Genomic DNA, 12,469 nt, shown 5'->3' with positions numbered 1-12,469 from the left:
AAAAATGCTGGATTGTTTCATGCCAAACTTGATAAACTCAACAGTTTAGGTTATATTTTTGATTTAAATTTGAATCCCAAGAGTCGTGTTTGCCCACATTTTATCCAAATTTGGATTGAAACAACTAAAACAAGTTTTTTAGAGTGAATATACTCATTGTTCTGTGCACAAGACAATGTAGACAGTTCCAGAATTGTTCTACATTTACTTTCTGGTGCTTAGACTTGAATTTGCTTTGAACTAAGGGGTTTGATGGTTATTGCTGCATAAATCAAAATCCTTGACAAAATGGTCAGATACGCTGCTTAACGTCTTCTTGGCTATCGCTGTCGACAATTTGGCCAATGCCCAGGAGCTCACAAAGGTATCTCCAGCATGGTTCTTTTAGCTTTATATGCGGAAGGATTTGTAAAGCATTGAATGATGAATAACGCCTTGCTGTTCCAAAGGACGAAGAGGAGGAGGAAGAGGCGTTTAATCAGAAACATGCCCTGCAGAAAGCCAAGGAGGTTGGGCCCATGTCCTCTTTCATGTCCTCAGAGTAAGTGAACCAAGTACAACCTTGCCTGCTGCATTCGCCCGCTCACAGAGATGCTAACATACCAACTAACACTACTAACACCAGTCCTGTGTCTGGGATGTTTTTCTAGTCTGGTTTCAGGGATATCTATATTGGCACGTCTGCTGAAGTATACCTGTAGGACTTCACAGCCTCAATAACTGGCCAAATTGACTTATTATAGATATACAAGCTAGTTTAAGTCTGCAGGGGCTTTGTTACATTGTTGCTGGAGCATATAAACATTTAAAGTCTTTACTTGTACGTCTACCGAATTCGCTCTATCACTGTCTCTCCACTTCACCAATAGCTGGTGTGTGGTGAGTACACTATGGCTGCCGTCGCATTATCCAAATGGATGCTGCACACTGGTGGTGGTCCCCCCCCTCATGATTGCGAAGCACTTTGGGTGTATGGCCATACACAATAAATGCACTATATAAATACACATTACATTACTTCTACTAGGGGCTGAACGACTTTAGATTTTTAGAAATCAACTTTTATGGACTTGAAGTCAAGTCATTGTCGACTAGTTGGTGGTGACATCATCAATAAAACCCAACATGCAAATATTTAGCAAAATGTCACAATTTGCGATTAATTTGGAGGACAAATATATTCACATGCTGTTTGACAACACATAATAAGTTGCAGAAACAATTAAACAAATTTATTGTCAACACTTTCATTTAGTCAATAATGCAATATTAGCACAGGCTAGTTTTAGTGCTAAGTAAATGCAGACAACACATTGATCACTGCACGTTCCTCTGAGAATGTAACAATAACTGATATTTTAGTGCTAAGTAATGCATACGTCTTCAGTACATACAGTAGAACACTGATTCATGGCATAACAAAGTTATTTTTTAGTAACATAAGACCCGAAAGACAAATGCTATAAACTCTGCAGAGTCCTGCTCAGACACTATTTTACCACTGTGATAGTGCATGCCAGCACGATCGCCTCACAGTAAAAAAGTAGCTGGTTTGAGCCTTGGCTGGGTCAGTTGGCATTTCTGTGTGGAGTTTGCATGTTCTCCCTGTGATCGCGTGGGTTTCCTCCGGGTGCTCTGGTTTCCGCCACAATCCAAAGACATGTGGTACAGGTGAATTGGGTAGGCTAAATTGTCCGTAGTGTATGTGTGTGAATGTGTGTATGGATGTTTCCCAGAGATGGGTTGCAGCTGGAAGGGCATCTGCTGCGTAAAACATATGCTGGATAAGTTGATGGTTCATTATGTCATGACCCCAGATTAATAAAGGGACTAAGCTGAAAAGAAAATGAATGAAAGAATAGCGCGTGCCAGAAACTGCTCCAAATCTTGCTCGATTTGGGCCTTCTTCGTGGTTACTGACTCATCTTAGTTATCAGACGTCTCCTCACTGCACATCTTCACTCCCTTCACATGAGATGATATTTAACCATGCTATGAAGTCTGCCATACCTACATGGCTGCATGCTTCACGGTATCTGCACGTTACACGGTTCATTCACAAAACATGTCAGCGTCCACACTTCGTAGGGGACAACAGCCAAGCAGCTGCTCTAGGGTATTTGCATGGAGTGATCTAACTGGCTGACACCTGTTTGGTGATTTAAAGTTCACTCAAAGTTCATGTGAATCATTGACGCTGACTTAAGAAAAATAACATTTAAATAAATTTCAATAATTTGAGGGCAATTTCATTCAGTGAACCACTTTTGTGTGTAAAACCAGCATGTATTTCAGGTCAAAAAAAGTGATCTGTGCAGCGCGACTAGTCAATGGCAATTAAAAAGCATCATGGCAGAGCATTAAAGTCAGTCGACTAGTCTGTGTAGCCCTCAACTTCTACATACGTTTCTTTCTCCCCGTATCGTACAAATTAAATGTTTTACAGTTTTTGAACTTAAATAACAATGTGGGAAAAATTTGACCTACTGTAGTCTGAGCTGGGTCAAATTCATTCAATGATGGGCCAAAAAAAGTTGCTGAGTGAGAAGAATTTAGAAAAATGAATTAAAACTTTCAGGGCTTTGCTTCCAAGTTAGTTTGCATGAGGCAGTTATTTTAGACCAGTTGTTGAATTATGTACACAATGATCATTCGGTTGATTGCGTATGGATTATTGACGCTTTTTATTCTCAAAGCACAATAATTTGCTTTAGAATCAACATCAAGTTTGTCATAGCGACAAGCAAGCTTCCCAGTCTTTGCAGGGATGAGTGTATTATGTTGTTATGGAGACGGATATGTTCCCATCAAAAGAAAATTACAGAGTTTTGAATGCCTTTACACTGGTCAGCCTAGATATTTCAAGAACAGAACAGGCATCCAGCTAGACTTAATAGCAAAACATATAGAGAATTAGGTGGCTAAAAAGACAAATGAAAGTTGATATAACATGCACAGATGCATCTCTCTGTGTTTTTTCGGAACTTGCTGTACCACTGCATGGATGTGATGTTATACTCTTGGAGATGAGCATGTGCAAGTTGGGATGACTGGTCATAGTGTGTCCTCAAAATTACAGTCCAATCAAATTTACATCTCTTGATTGATCATAGACAAAACATTTTTTCTTTTTTTTTCATTGATAGCATAATCAATTTGAATCTAGTTGTTTTGAATGCTGATTTGAGTCAGCTGTGTATAAGGAAAATTAATGTAACATTAATTCACATTTTACAAGATGTTGATTCATCCTGGAGGTGATAAATAGGGTTCTTTCTGAACCCAGTAACGCTGTATTCTATGTCTAGAAAGGGGTAAAGTCAGAATAAAGTTTTCAGTCAAGAAATGTAAAACCACGGTCCAAATGTAACTTTCTGCCACACCTTTCTATGGCAAGTAACATGGGAAAAATTAACATCCACTAAAAAGCAAAAGGAAATATTTGTCCATATGACAGTTGTTTTATTTAGCTTTTCACTCATGCCGAGTTCAGACTGCATGATTTTAGCCCCAATTTATACTTGCAGACAGGTTTTTTTAATAATTATTTTTAGGGGGTTTTCACCTTTATTATGATAGGACAGTAGAGATTTCAGACGGGAAAGCATTGGGAGAAAGATAAAGGGTAATGATCCGCAAAGGACCTTGAGCCGGAAATCTAACTCAGGTCGCCGTGAGCACATCAGTGCTATATGTCAGCGCACATTACCGACAGATTTTGAGAAATCGCAGACAAGTGCCTGAAATCACAGGCAAATTGGTGCTCATTCAAGCAAGTAGCAATCACATAGTGTGAACTATTAAAGATGCGTTCTGAGAAAATCGCCAATGAGTCGCCAAAATTCGTGAAATATTTGACATTGTTAAATATCTGGAGCTGGCGGCGATTCAAAATTATGCCGTGTGAAATGCATTCTGATTAAAAATACCATCAGCGATCACCTACAGCCAATGAGAGATCAGCATCCGCTAGTGTGGGTATCTGCAGGCCAGCGGGAGGTTGAAGGAGAAGTTAAAAGGGCTTCTTTTCAGTTTATTTGGACCCAAGAAATGAAAGAAAAACTGAGCAATACCCTAACCGGGACAAAAAAGTTAAAAGTTTGAGAGAAATTGCTAATTCCCTTCAAAAGCCAGGTGAGCAAATTACGTACCATGGTTTCCGTTACATTCATTCTTCCATGGCGGGGCACCACACCAAAATTCACCCCGCCACTGCTACATTACTTCTCATTCAAAACATTCAGTCGTTGTTTTTTTTAATAGGGGGATATCATCTCACCAAAATGTGTTTAAATGTAAGTGAATTATAACAGCGCGACCTTCTCTGTAGTCATAGTAGTGCTGTACGTCATTTGTTTACCCTTTAAGGTGACATGGTGACTGACTGACAGGTGCGTGATGCGTGACACTAGCAAATACAGCAAAGCTTTCAGTTAAGATGAACACGGTTTCCGTTTCACTTTACTTCAGGACGCATTAATGCCGCTCGGTTGGTCTATTGGAGAAATTCATAAATATTCCTAGCAAATCTAATGAATGTTGGAGACATACTTGTTACATAAATACACTTAATCGCACTTCAGCAGCGTTTATTTGAGAGCGCACAAGATAATCTGCACTTGAGAAGCGTATATTTAAGGGCCTGCAAGAAGTTTTGTGCATGAACAGAGGAAATTGGCGCGCAAGCAAAGAGATTTGTATGCTCTTATTACATGAAAGCGCTCTCGGCTTCTAATACTGCGTACACATTTTTTATTGAAATAACGCAACAGGTTGGTAGATCTGTGTAAAAGACCCAACAGACTCTGTTGCCACAGCTGGAAAAAAATCCTAGAGAAAACACTGTGTACGTTTTCTACCCAAATAAAAGCTTCTTTCTCATTACGTAGTTAATAACAAAATAAATACTACATGACCGCGCATTGTTTCTATGTCATTTCTCGGCTGCGTTTGGTTGTGAAATGTAGTTTGCAAATCGAGACCGATTCTCCTATTGTAATTTTATGCAGTGTGAAACATCCTTTCACTGATCCACTCTGCAGTGTAAACACAGCACCGATGGACACTACCCCAGATAGTCCTGCCATGTGAAAACATCTGTGACACGACTACTTTGAAAATCGTGCAGTCTGAACTTGGCATTAGCTGCTTGTTAGTGGCAGAGAGTACAAATAGTGTCTTCCCTGCAGGCACAAGACGTCAACATGACATCATATTAACGTTGTACCCTATGTACCCCAACGTCGTGGGGACGTAGGATTTTGTTTGGAAATTAAAATCGGGTTGACATCAGAATCCAACATCAGGCCGATATCAATGTCCAACGTCCAAACTAAAATCAATCTAAAATCAACCAAATATATAGTTACCACTATGACATCTATCAGACATTGAATTTTGGTCACTTTTCGACACAACCTAAAATCAACCAAATATCAATGTAATTTGCCGTTTTTATTGGTGATCTAAAAAACGTTGTCTTTAGACGCTGGCTAGACATTGAATTTTGGTCACCTGACATCATGACCTGAATCTAACCTAATATTAACGTCTTATGATGTTGTGTGCCTGCTGGGATTATTCATAACTCTTGTCAGAAATTAAGACACATTGTGATTTTGTTGCTAATATATTCATTCTGAGGCCAAATGACAGAAATGCTGTATTGCCAAATGGAGTTTTGAGGAATAAGACAAATCAACTTAACTTTATCTAATTATATTCATTGTATTAGAAATGCAACAAAAGCTCATTGAGAAAACGTACCCCCGTATACATTTCTGGAGAGTGTGAATTATATAGCCAGAGTTTGACTGCATTTCGTGTTTAAAACTAATGCTACATGGCGGTATGATGCTGCAAACAGCTTCTGTTTCTTTTTGCACTACCAGCAGAGCGTGTGGACAGCTTTTCCGCTGTTACCAGTTTGCCCAGTAGCTCACCATGTACCTCGGAGAACTTGAGATGCAAAGAGGAATTGGCCATGATGAAGGGGTTTGAGTGCGGTGAATAACGTTTTTAGAAAGTTGGTAAAACAAAAACAAAAGGCAAAAATTAAAACAAACAAGTAAATAACAGGGTGAGAACGTGGTAAAATCTGAAAACGTGGTAAAAATCAGGGAAGGGCTTTTTTTCTGGATTGCTTTTGAAAACACTGTCGGTTGGATTTAGGGAAGGGGGTGATCGGGTCAATCGGTGCTTTTGAAAACACTGTCGGTTGGGTTTAGGGAAAGAGGTGGGTGGGGTTATCAGTCGGTCGGTTAGTCAGTCAGTCAGTCGACAGCAACCTCTGATAGATTTATGCAAGAGCAGCAGGCCTGAATGGCACTCGCAAGAGACGTTTCAGATCTGAAAAAGCGTACACAGCGGCCTCTGGTGTATTCGCGAAAACAAAAACTGCCAAAAAGCATAGTTCCTGGATGTATTTCACGATCTCTGGAAATACATAGAGGGGTACGTATCAGTAATGAGCCTGGTTTGCAGAAATGTTTAGTAGAAACTGTAGTTCATATCATATATAATGTACTGTATGACTTGAAGATTATGAATTGAGTTACAGCCTAATACACAATCTCTAATACTTACTGACCATACAAATCCAGTTTACATTTGGTGATTGGCAAGTATTATATTTGGACATTGGCAACTGTTATATTTGGACCCTGTGTAAACATTTGTTGTAATATATAAATATGAACATTTTTAACTGTTTAGGGCATGCTCACCAATGTCTGTGATGAGTGTCATTGTATAGAAAAGAGGCTTTATTTTCATGTGTTGAGCAATGAGAGTTTAATAAAATACAGTATATCTTTGCTGGACAAATTTGTCAAATCAAACAAACGTAATAAACTACTTCCTTTATGGGGCAATGGAGGCTGTGCCATTGCCTTGACAAATTGGTATGATGTGAATACCACAGGGTCTCTTCTCTACTGCATTTTGGGAAATAATGTGAGAGCTGGTTGTCAGTGAACTCAGACTGGAAATTGTGGCATTTGGGTTTTGCATGTTTACTTCAAAGTTAAACAAAAGCTGTTGGAGCATGTCTGAAATTGCTTGACGAGAACTGGGAAATGAGTGCATGTCTTCGGTTAGCATGACAACTATGGATGTCATCCCTGGGAAATGCATATATCTATGACTGTAGTTAACTACTGTACTCAAAAAATGATTCAGGGTGCTCTCTTTTTCTGATATTGTGTGCTTATGCATATGGATCCCATTTATATATGTCTTATATCTGTGCCATGTTTCTTACTGTCTCAGCATTTCAAAATGTTTCAGAATACTGTATTTGTTGTTTCTGATATCTACCATCATGTTGTCACGTTACGCTTTGCTGCCCTGCTACGCAGCCCAAAACCTGTGAAATCTGACTTTGATTTCAGTTTAGTGCTATAAATGGCAATAAAATACTAAGAGTCTCATTTAATTGGCTTCCACAGAGCACTGAAATGCTACTGCAAAACGTATACTGTATGTGTCTGGAGTTTTAGACTTTTTGGGCTGCGATGCTTGGCTTGTTTTGTCCTTGTTCTGGAAAGCACTAATGTCTTGTTTTCAACCAATCGCTCATTGATTACACGGACCTCACAAGAGTACAAGTGCCAGTAAGTAATAGCCTGTTTATTTCAATTTTAATATTCAGCACCGCCTACTTTATCTATTTGGGTGAACCTTTCTGTTCTGCCATCTTTATCGAATGTCTGATTTCACATTTTCAAGTCTGATCTTTGGTTGGAATTTAGTTTTTCAATTTCCTGCAATGATATGTTTTGCACTCTTATTCCTATCTCCATTCTGAATGAACTCTATTTCCAGTTTCACTGTTTTTGTTTTGTTTGTTTTATTTGATATTGCAACTCTATCCTGTTGTTTTCCATCTCTGCTGTCCTTACTAGCTGGACCATGAATTCCAGTCACACAAAGTCACGAAAACAGAATTTATGGAGCATTTTTACCATGTGTTGAAAAGTATTTGTTAACAGCTATCTGTTCAATATTTTGCACACAGATGCTTAAAGGTATAATTCACCCAAAGTGAACACAAAAGAAATATTTTGAAAAATGTGTCAAACCTACTGTATAACTATTGACTTACATGGTAGGAAAAACAAATACTGTGGAAGTCAACGGGAAAGAAAAATGAAACTCAAACAGGTTCGTGACTAGTGAAGGGAGTCAAATAATGTCAGAATTTTCGTTTTTGGGTGAAGTATCCCTTTGAGTTTACATATTGAGCTACCCTGCTGAATAGACCAGTACATCTGGACACTGTTCCTTACACATTTCTTAAATAGCCAGTAAGATGAACTGGTCTAAGCCAGTGGCTCTTATGTGGTCAGTTGCAGGTTTGTTTGTAAATGTTAAATGTGAACTTGCATTATATATTTAGTATATTAAGAGATGAATGTCAAAATAAATAAACCCATTGGCTTTTAATAATATGATTGCTGTTGTCATTGGTCGGATCAAAATCTGCTGTATTTATCTGATAATACACATTCATCTGATAGGTGTGCTTTGTACAATGAATTGTTGACTGCTAAGAGCAAGAGACCATCAACATTCCTACGCTTTTTGGAAATATATTACACTGCCTACATTTCTGCAAAAGTTGCTATAAGACATCCATACAATTTTTATTTTCCATTGCAGATGTGTCATTAAAAATACTTGAATACAAAACGATTCAAAAAGAGTGATATTTCATTGATTATTGCATGCTTTATTAAAGATTCATGGCTAAAAATTTGAGAAATATTTCAAAGCCAAAATATAACATAATATGAACTAAAACATCCCATTTGGCGAAAATGGGTAGTGCTGTCGCCTCACAGCAAGAAGGTAGCTGGTTCGAGCCTCGGCTGGATCAGTTGGCATTTCTGTGTGGAGTTTGCATGTTCTCCTCTTGTTCATGTGGGATTCTTACAGGTGCTCAGCTTTCCCCCACGGTCCAAAGACATGCAATATAGGTGAATTGGGTAAGCTAAATTGGCCATAGTGTATGTCCTGGTCCTCCAGGTTGGGGGTTTAACGTTAAGCTAACAACTCACCTCATAAAAACTAGATGTTACGAAACACCAATATGGTAGGCCTAATTTTGGTGCATGCTAAATATCCACTTCGATGTAAATGGCCCTGGGATTAAGTAAGTAAAACATCCTGCTCATTTTGTATATTGTTCAATCTAAAGAGCTCATGCTGATATTAAAGACATTTGCAACTCTGGAAAAAAAAACTGTAAAAAAAACTATTTGTTTATATATTTATTATTATTTATAAAAATATGCTTATACATCAGCTGAAAGTTGGATACATTTCCATGTATGTGTGGCTTGTTTGAAGAGATGCTATTTGAAAATGAGGTTCAAAAAATAATATTGAGAAAATTGGCTTTAAAATGTCCAAATTAAGTTTTTTAGCAGTGAATATTACTATTCAAGCATTTTGATATATTTAGTGTAACAAATGTTCTAAATGTTGTGATGGAACATGTTCTTTTCTTAATATTCTAATGATTATGGCATCCAAATAAAAATCTGTAATCTTGTCTAATTCAGTGTATTTTGGACTATTCCCACAAATATACCTGTCCAACAAAAGGCTGGATATGGGAAACATTTTTGTTTGATTGAGATTTAGAAGACTAGAAATTAGCAAAATAACTAACAAACAATAAACTAATTATCTTAAGATATTTGCTTATTTGTTTTTATGCTAAACATTTTAGGTGTCATAGATTGCCAAGGCAATATATAGGCCTGGTGCAAAACCAATTAAGAACCACTGGATTAGGCTAGTCTTTTCAGAAGGGTACAAAAAAAGTAATACTGCTAATGAGTGATGAAATAATGTGGTTTCTGAAATATTTCTTTGTCTTATTGTGTGTCCTCTCTCTCTTTTCTCAGGAGGAGGAGGAGGCCCTACCTGTACAGGAAGCGTGCAATTCATCGGAGCCGTGCGGCCTACTCCTTCGAGGATGCAGAAAGTCTGGCTGACGCTCGTCCATTCAATGCCTCTAACTCTTTCATGTCCAGGAGAGAGAGGAGAAGGAGGTTGACCATGTCAGTGTGGGAGCAGAGGACCAGCCAGCTGCGGCGGCACAGGCAGATGTCCAGCCGTGAGATCCTTTTCAGCAGCCCTAGTGAAGAGCAGGATGGACCACCAGGCTGCCCTCTTCAACGGAAACCTGGACTATCTCCATCTGGCAGCAAGCGCAGAGGCACTGAGACCACTACAACCACAACCATGCCAGAGGGTACCTTAGAGCCACCCATGCCTATGGACATGCCTGTGGATGAGCAAGCGCTATCCATTCCTATTCCTGAACCCCCTTTAGCCATTCCAATTCCAGAGCCACCGATGCGTGTGGACGCATCCCTCCCTGAACCCCCAGTTACACTGAATCTGCCCTTAACAGAGCCATCTGAATCAAAGACTTCACCCGAGGGCGCTCTGGACATCAACAACCATTGCCCTAGACTAAATGGGAACAGGCGGCAGCGGGCAGTCCGTAAGCACAGGCCTCCTGCTATGGGGGACATGCTGACCCCTGATATGGGGCCCAGGCCCCGACGACCACGCCATCGCGAGCTTTACACAGACCCCAGGGGTAAAGAGACTCTGCAAGGTGATGATGTTGATAGTAAAGAACAAAAGCCAGGAAATGAGGCTGATGAAAAGAGTGATGGAGAAATCAGTCCAGATGGCAAAGTGCTTGAACAGAGGTGAACATTAGTATTTAAAAAAAAAAATTAAGCAGTTATTGTTTATAGTTGTATAAAAGATATTTCCTGCCATTCAGAATCATTAAATTAGTCATTTATTTGGACAGTGATTATTAAAATTAATTAAAAGACATGAAACATTAACATTATGTTAGGTTTTTTTTTTTTTTTTACCTTTTTTGTTCATACGGTTTTGAACAAAGATATACATCACACTTTGCAGAAGAACATTAAGCTTAATAAATTTCAGTTTTGGTAACAGTACAAAGTGGGAAATCAGCATGTTAGAGTAATTTTTGAAGGGTTGCTTTACCGGGGAAACATCACCTTTGTCATCTTGGCAATAATGAGCATTTTAAAATGCATTACAATAGAAATATTTTGTCTTATATATTACAGACCAAAATCATTGAATGCTGGTTTATTTTCTATTTGATTTACCAGCTAATTCAGATTCTAGAGTCAGGTTGTCATAATCCCAGAAATATTTTGATATGTAAAAGGTAAAATATGCAGTCATAAAAAAAAAATTTAACTATTTTTTAATATTGTGAAGAATTAAAATGGGTTGGGCAGTTTCCTGGCTTTAGGCTTAACTTTGTATTAACCTTACTGCAATAACAAATTGTTCTTTGCAAATTTCGATAAAAAAACACTGGTATGTTGTACAACAATCATGTTAACCACAAACCTTATTTAACTCATTAATGAAAAACACAAATCATGAACTCATAAATCATAAAGCTGCTATTCCAAAAAGCCATTATAACTTTCTGAGGAAGCTAGCGAAAAGACCTTCAAGGTTAACAAAAAAAGGACATTATGACATTATGGCTTTTACAACATGGTGACAGCTTGTATTAATTTAATATAGATCTAACTATTTTTATCAACAAGTGCGCAATATTGCTTTTGAGAGTCTGGAGAGAGAACTGCACTATTAACTTTTCACCTTCCACAGGCAGAACAAACCAAACAACACAGAATCATCCACAGAGTCCAAACCAGCAAATTCCCCCCGCAAAATCCCACCTCAGGACTCTGAACCTGCTACTTTACAGCTCACTGACAACACATTGCAGCAGTCTTCACAGGGAACTACATGTGCTGGTGAGACCGATAACAATAACCACGGGTCCTTGAATCAGGATAAGTCCTCCCTCAACACCAGCATCGTGATAGAGGTCACCGACACTCAGCCATCCATGGAGCTGACCTCCATTACGGGTTTGAGCATCCCTACACCTCCCATAACCCTGCTGATAAGACCAGCTGAGACTAATGGCTGCTGGTCACTGCTGGATTGGTGCTGGTCTAACTAGAGGAGACCAGTAGAGCTAAGCTGTTGACCAGCAAATACATAGTGTTTCTGGTGAAGCTGGTCGGCAAAGGCTGCTTTGCTGGTTAAGAAACTTATTTCCTAGTAGAAACACCACCATCCTAAAGCATGACCAGCAATACAGGTCTTTTCAGCAGGGAAAGTAGATAAATATAAAACCATATTATATTCAGTTACTAATGGAAATTAGAAATTGACAGCGTAAAAGAATCACAAATAGTGAAAAAGCACAAATAGTGTCTTCACAACACATTAAATATTTTGCAAAGATATATTAGGTTTATAATCTACTCAGATAATGTTTAAAAACTACATAATTGGAAGTTTCTAATGCAGGTCGCACACCAGAAGCGATGCGCCACGCAGCGCCATACAACGCCATGCATTTAAGAATTTT

The 12,469-nt window shown here is 38.6% G+C and overlaps 1 protein-coding gene across 1 annotated transcript in view; it reads left to right on the top strand.

Annotated features, from left to right (window-relative positions):
• LOC130233740 (probable voltage-dependent R-type calcium channel subunit alpha-1E) overlaps positions 1-12,469 on the top strand; it is a 124,414-nt gene that overhangs the window by 72,340 nt on the left and 39,605 nt on the right. Inside the window, exons 17-20 of the mRNA XM_056463919.1 lie at positions 297-364; positions 450-541; positions 10,044-10,733; positions 11,695-11,960. Coding sequence (XP_056319894.1) covers positions 297-364; positions 450-541; positions 10,044-10,733; positions 11,695-11,960 — 1,116 coding nt within the window. The remainder of the gene's footprint in view (positions 1-296; positions 365-449; positions 542-10,043; positions 10,734-11,694; positions 11,961-12,469) is intronic.

This window comes from Danio aesculapii, chromosome 8 (genome assembly GCF_903798145.1).
Source record: "Danio aesculapii chromosome 8, fDanAes4.1, whole genome shotgun sequence".
Lineage (NCBI taxonomy): Eukaryota > Metazoa > Chordata > Actinopteri > Cypriniformes > Danionidae > Danio > Danio aesculapii.
The sequence above is the reverse complement of the archived record's forward strand: the minus strand, read 5'-3'. Positions and strand labels throughout refer to the sequence as shown.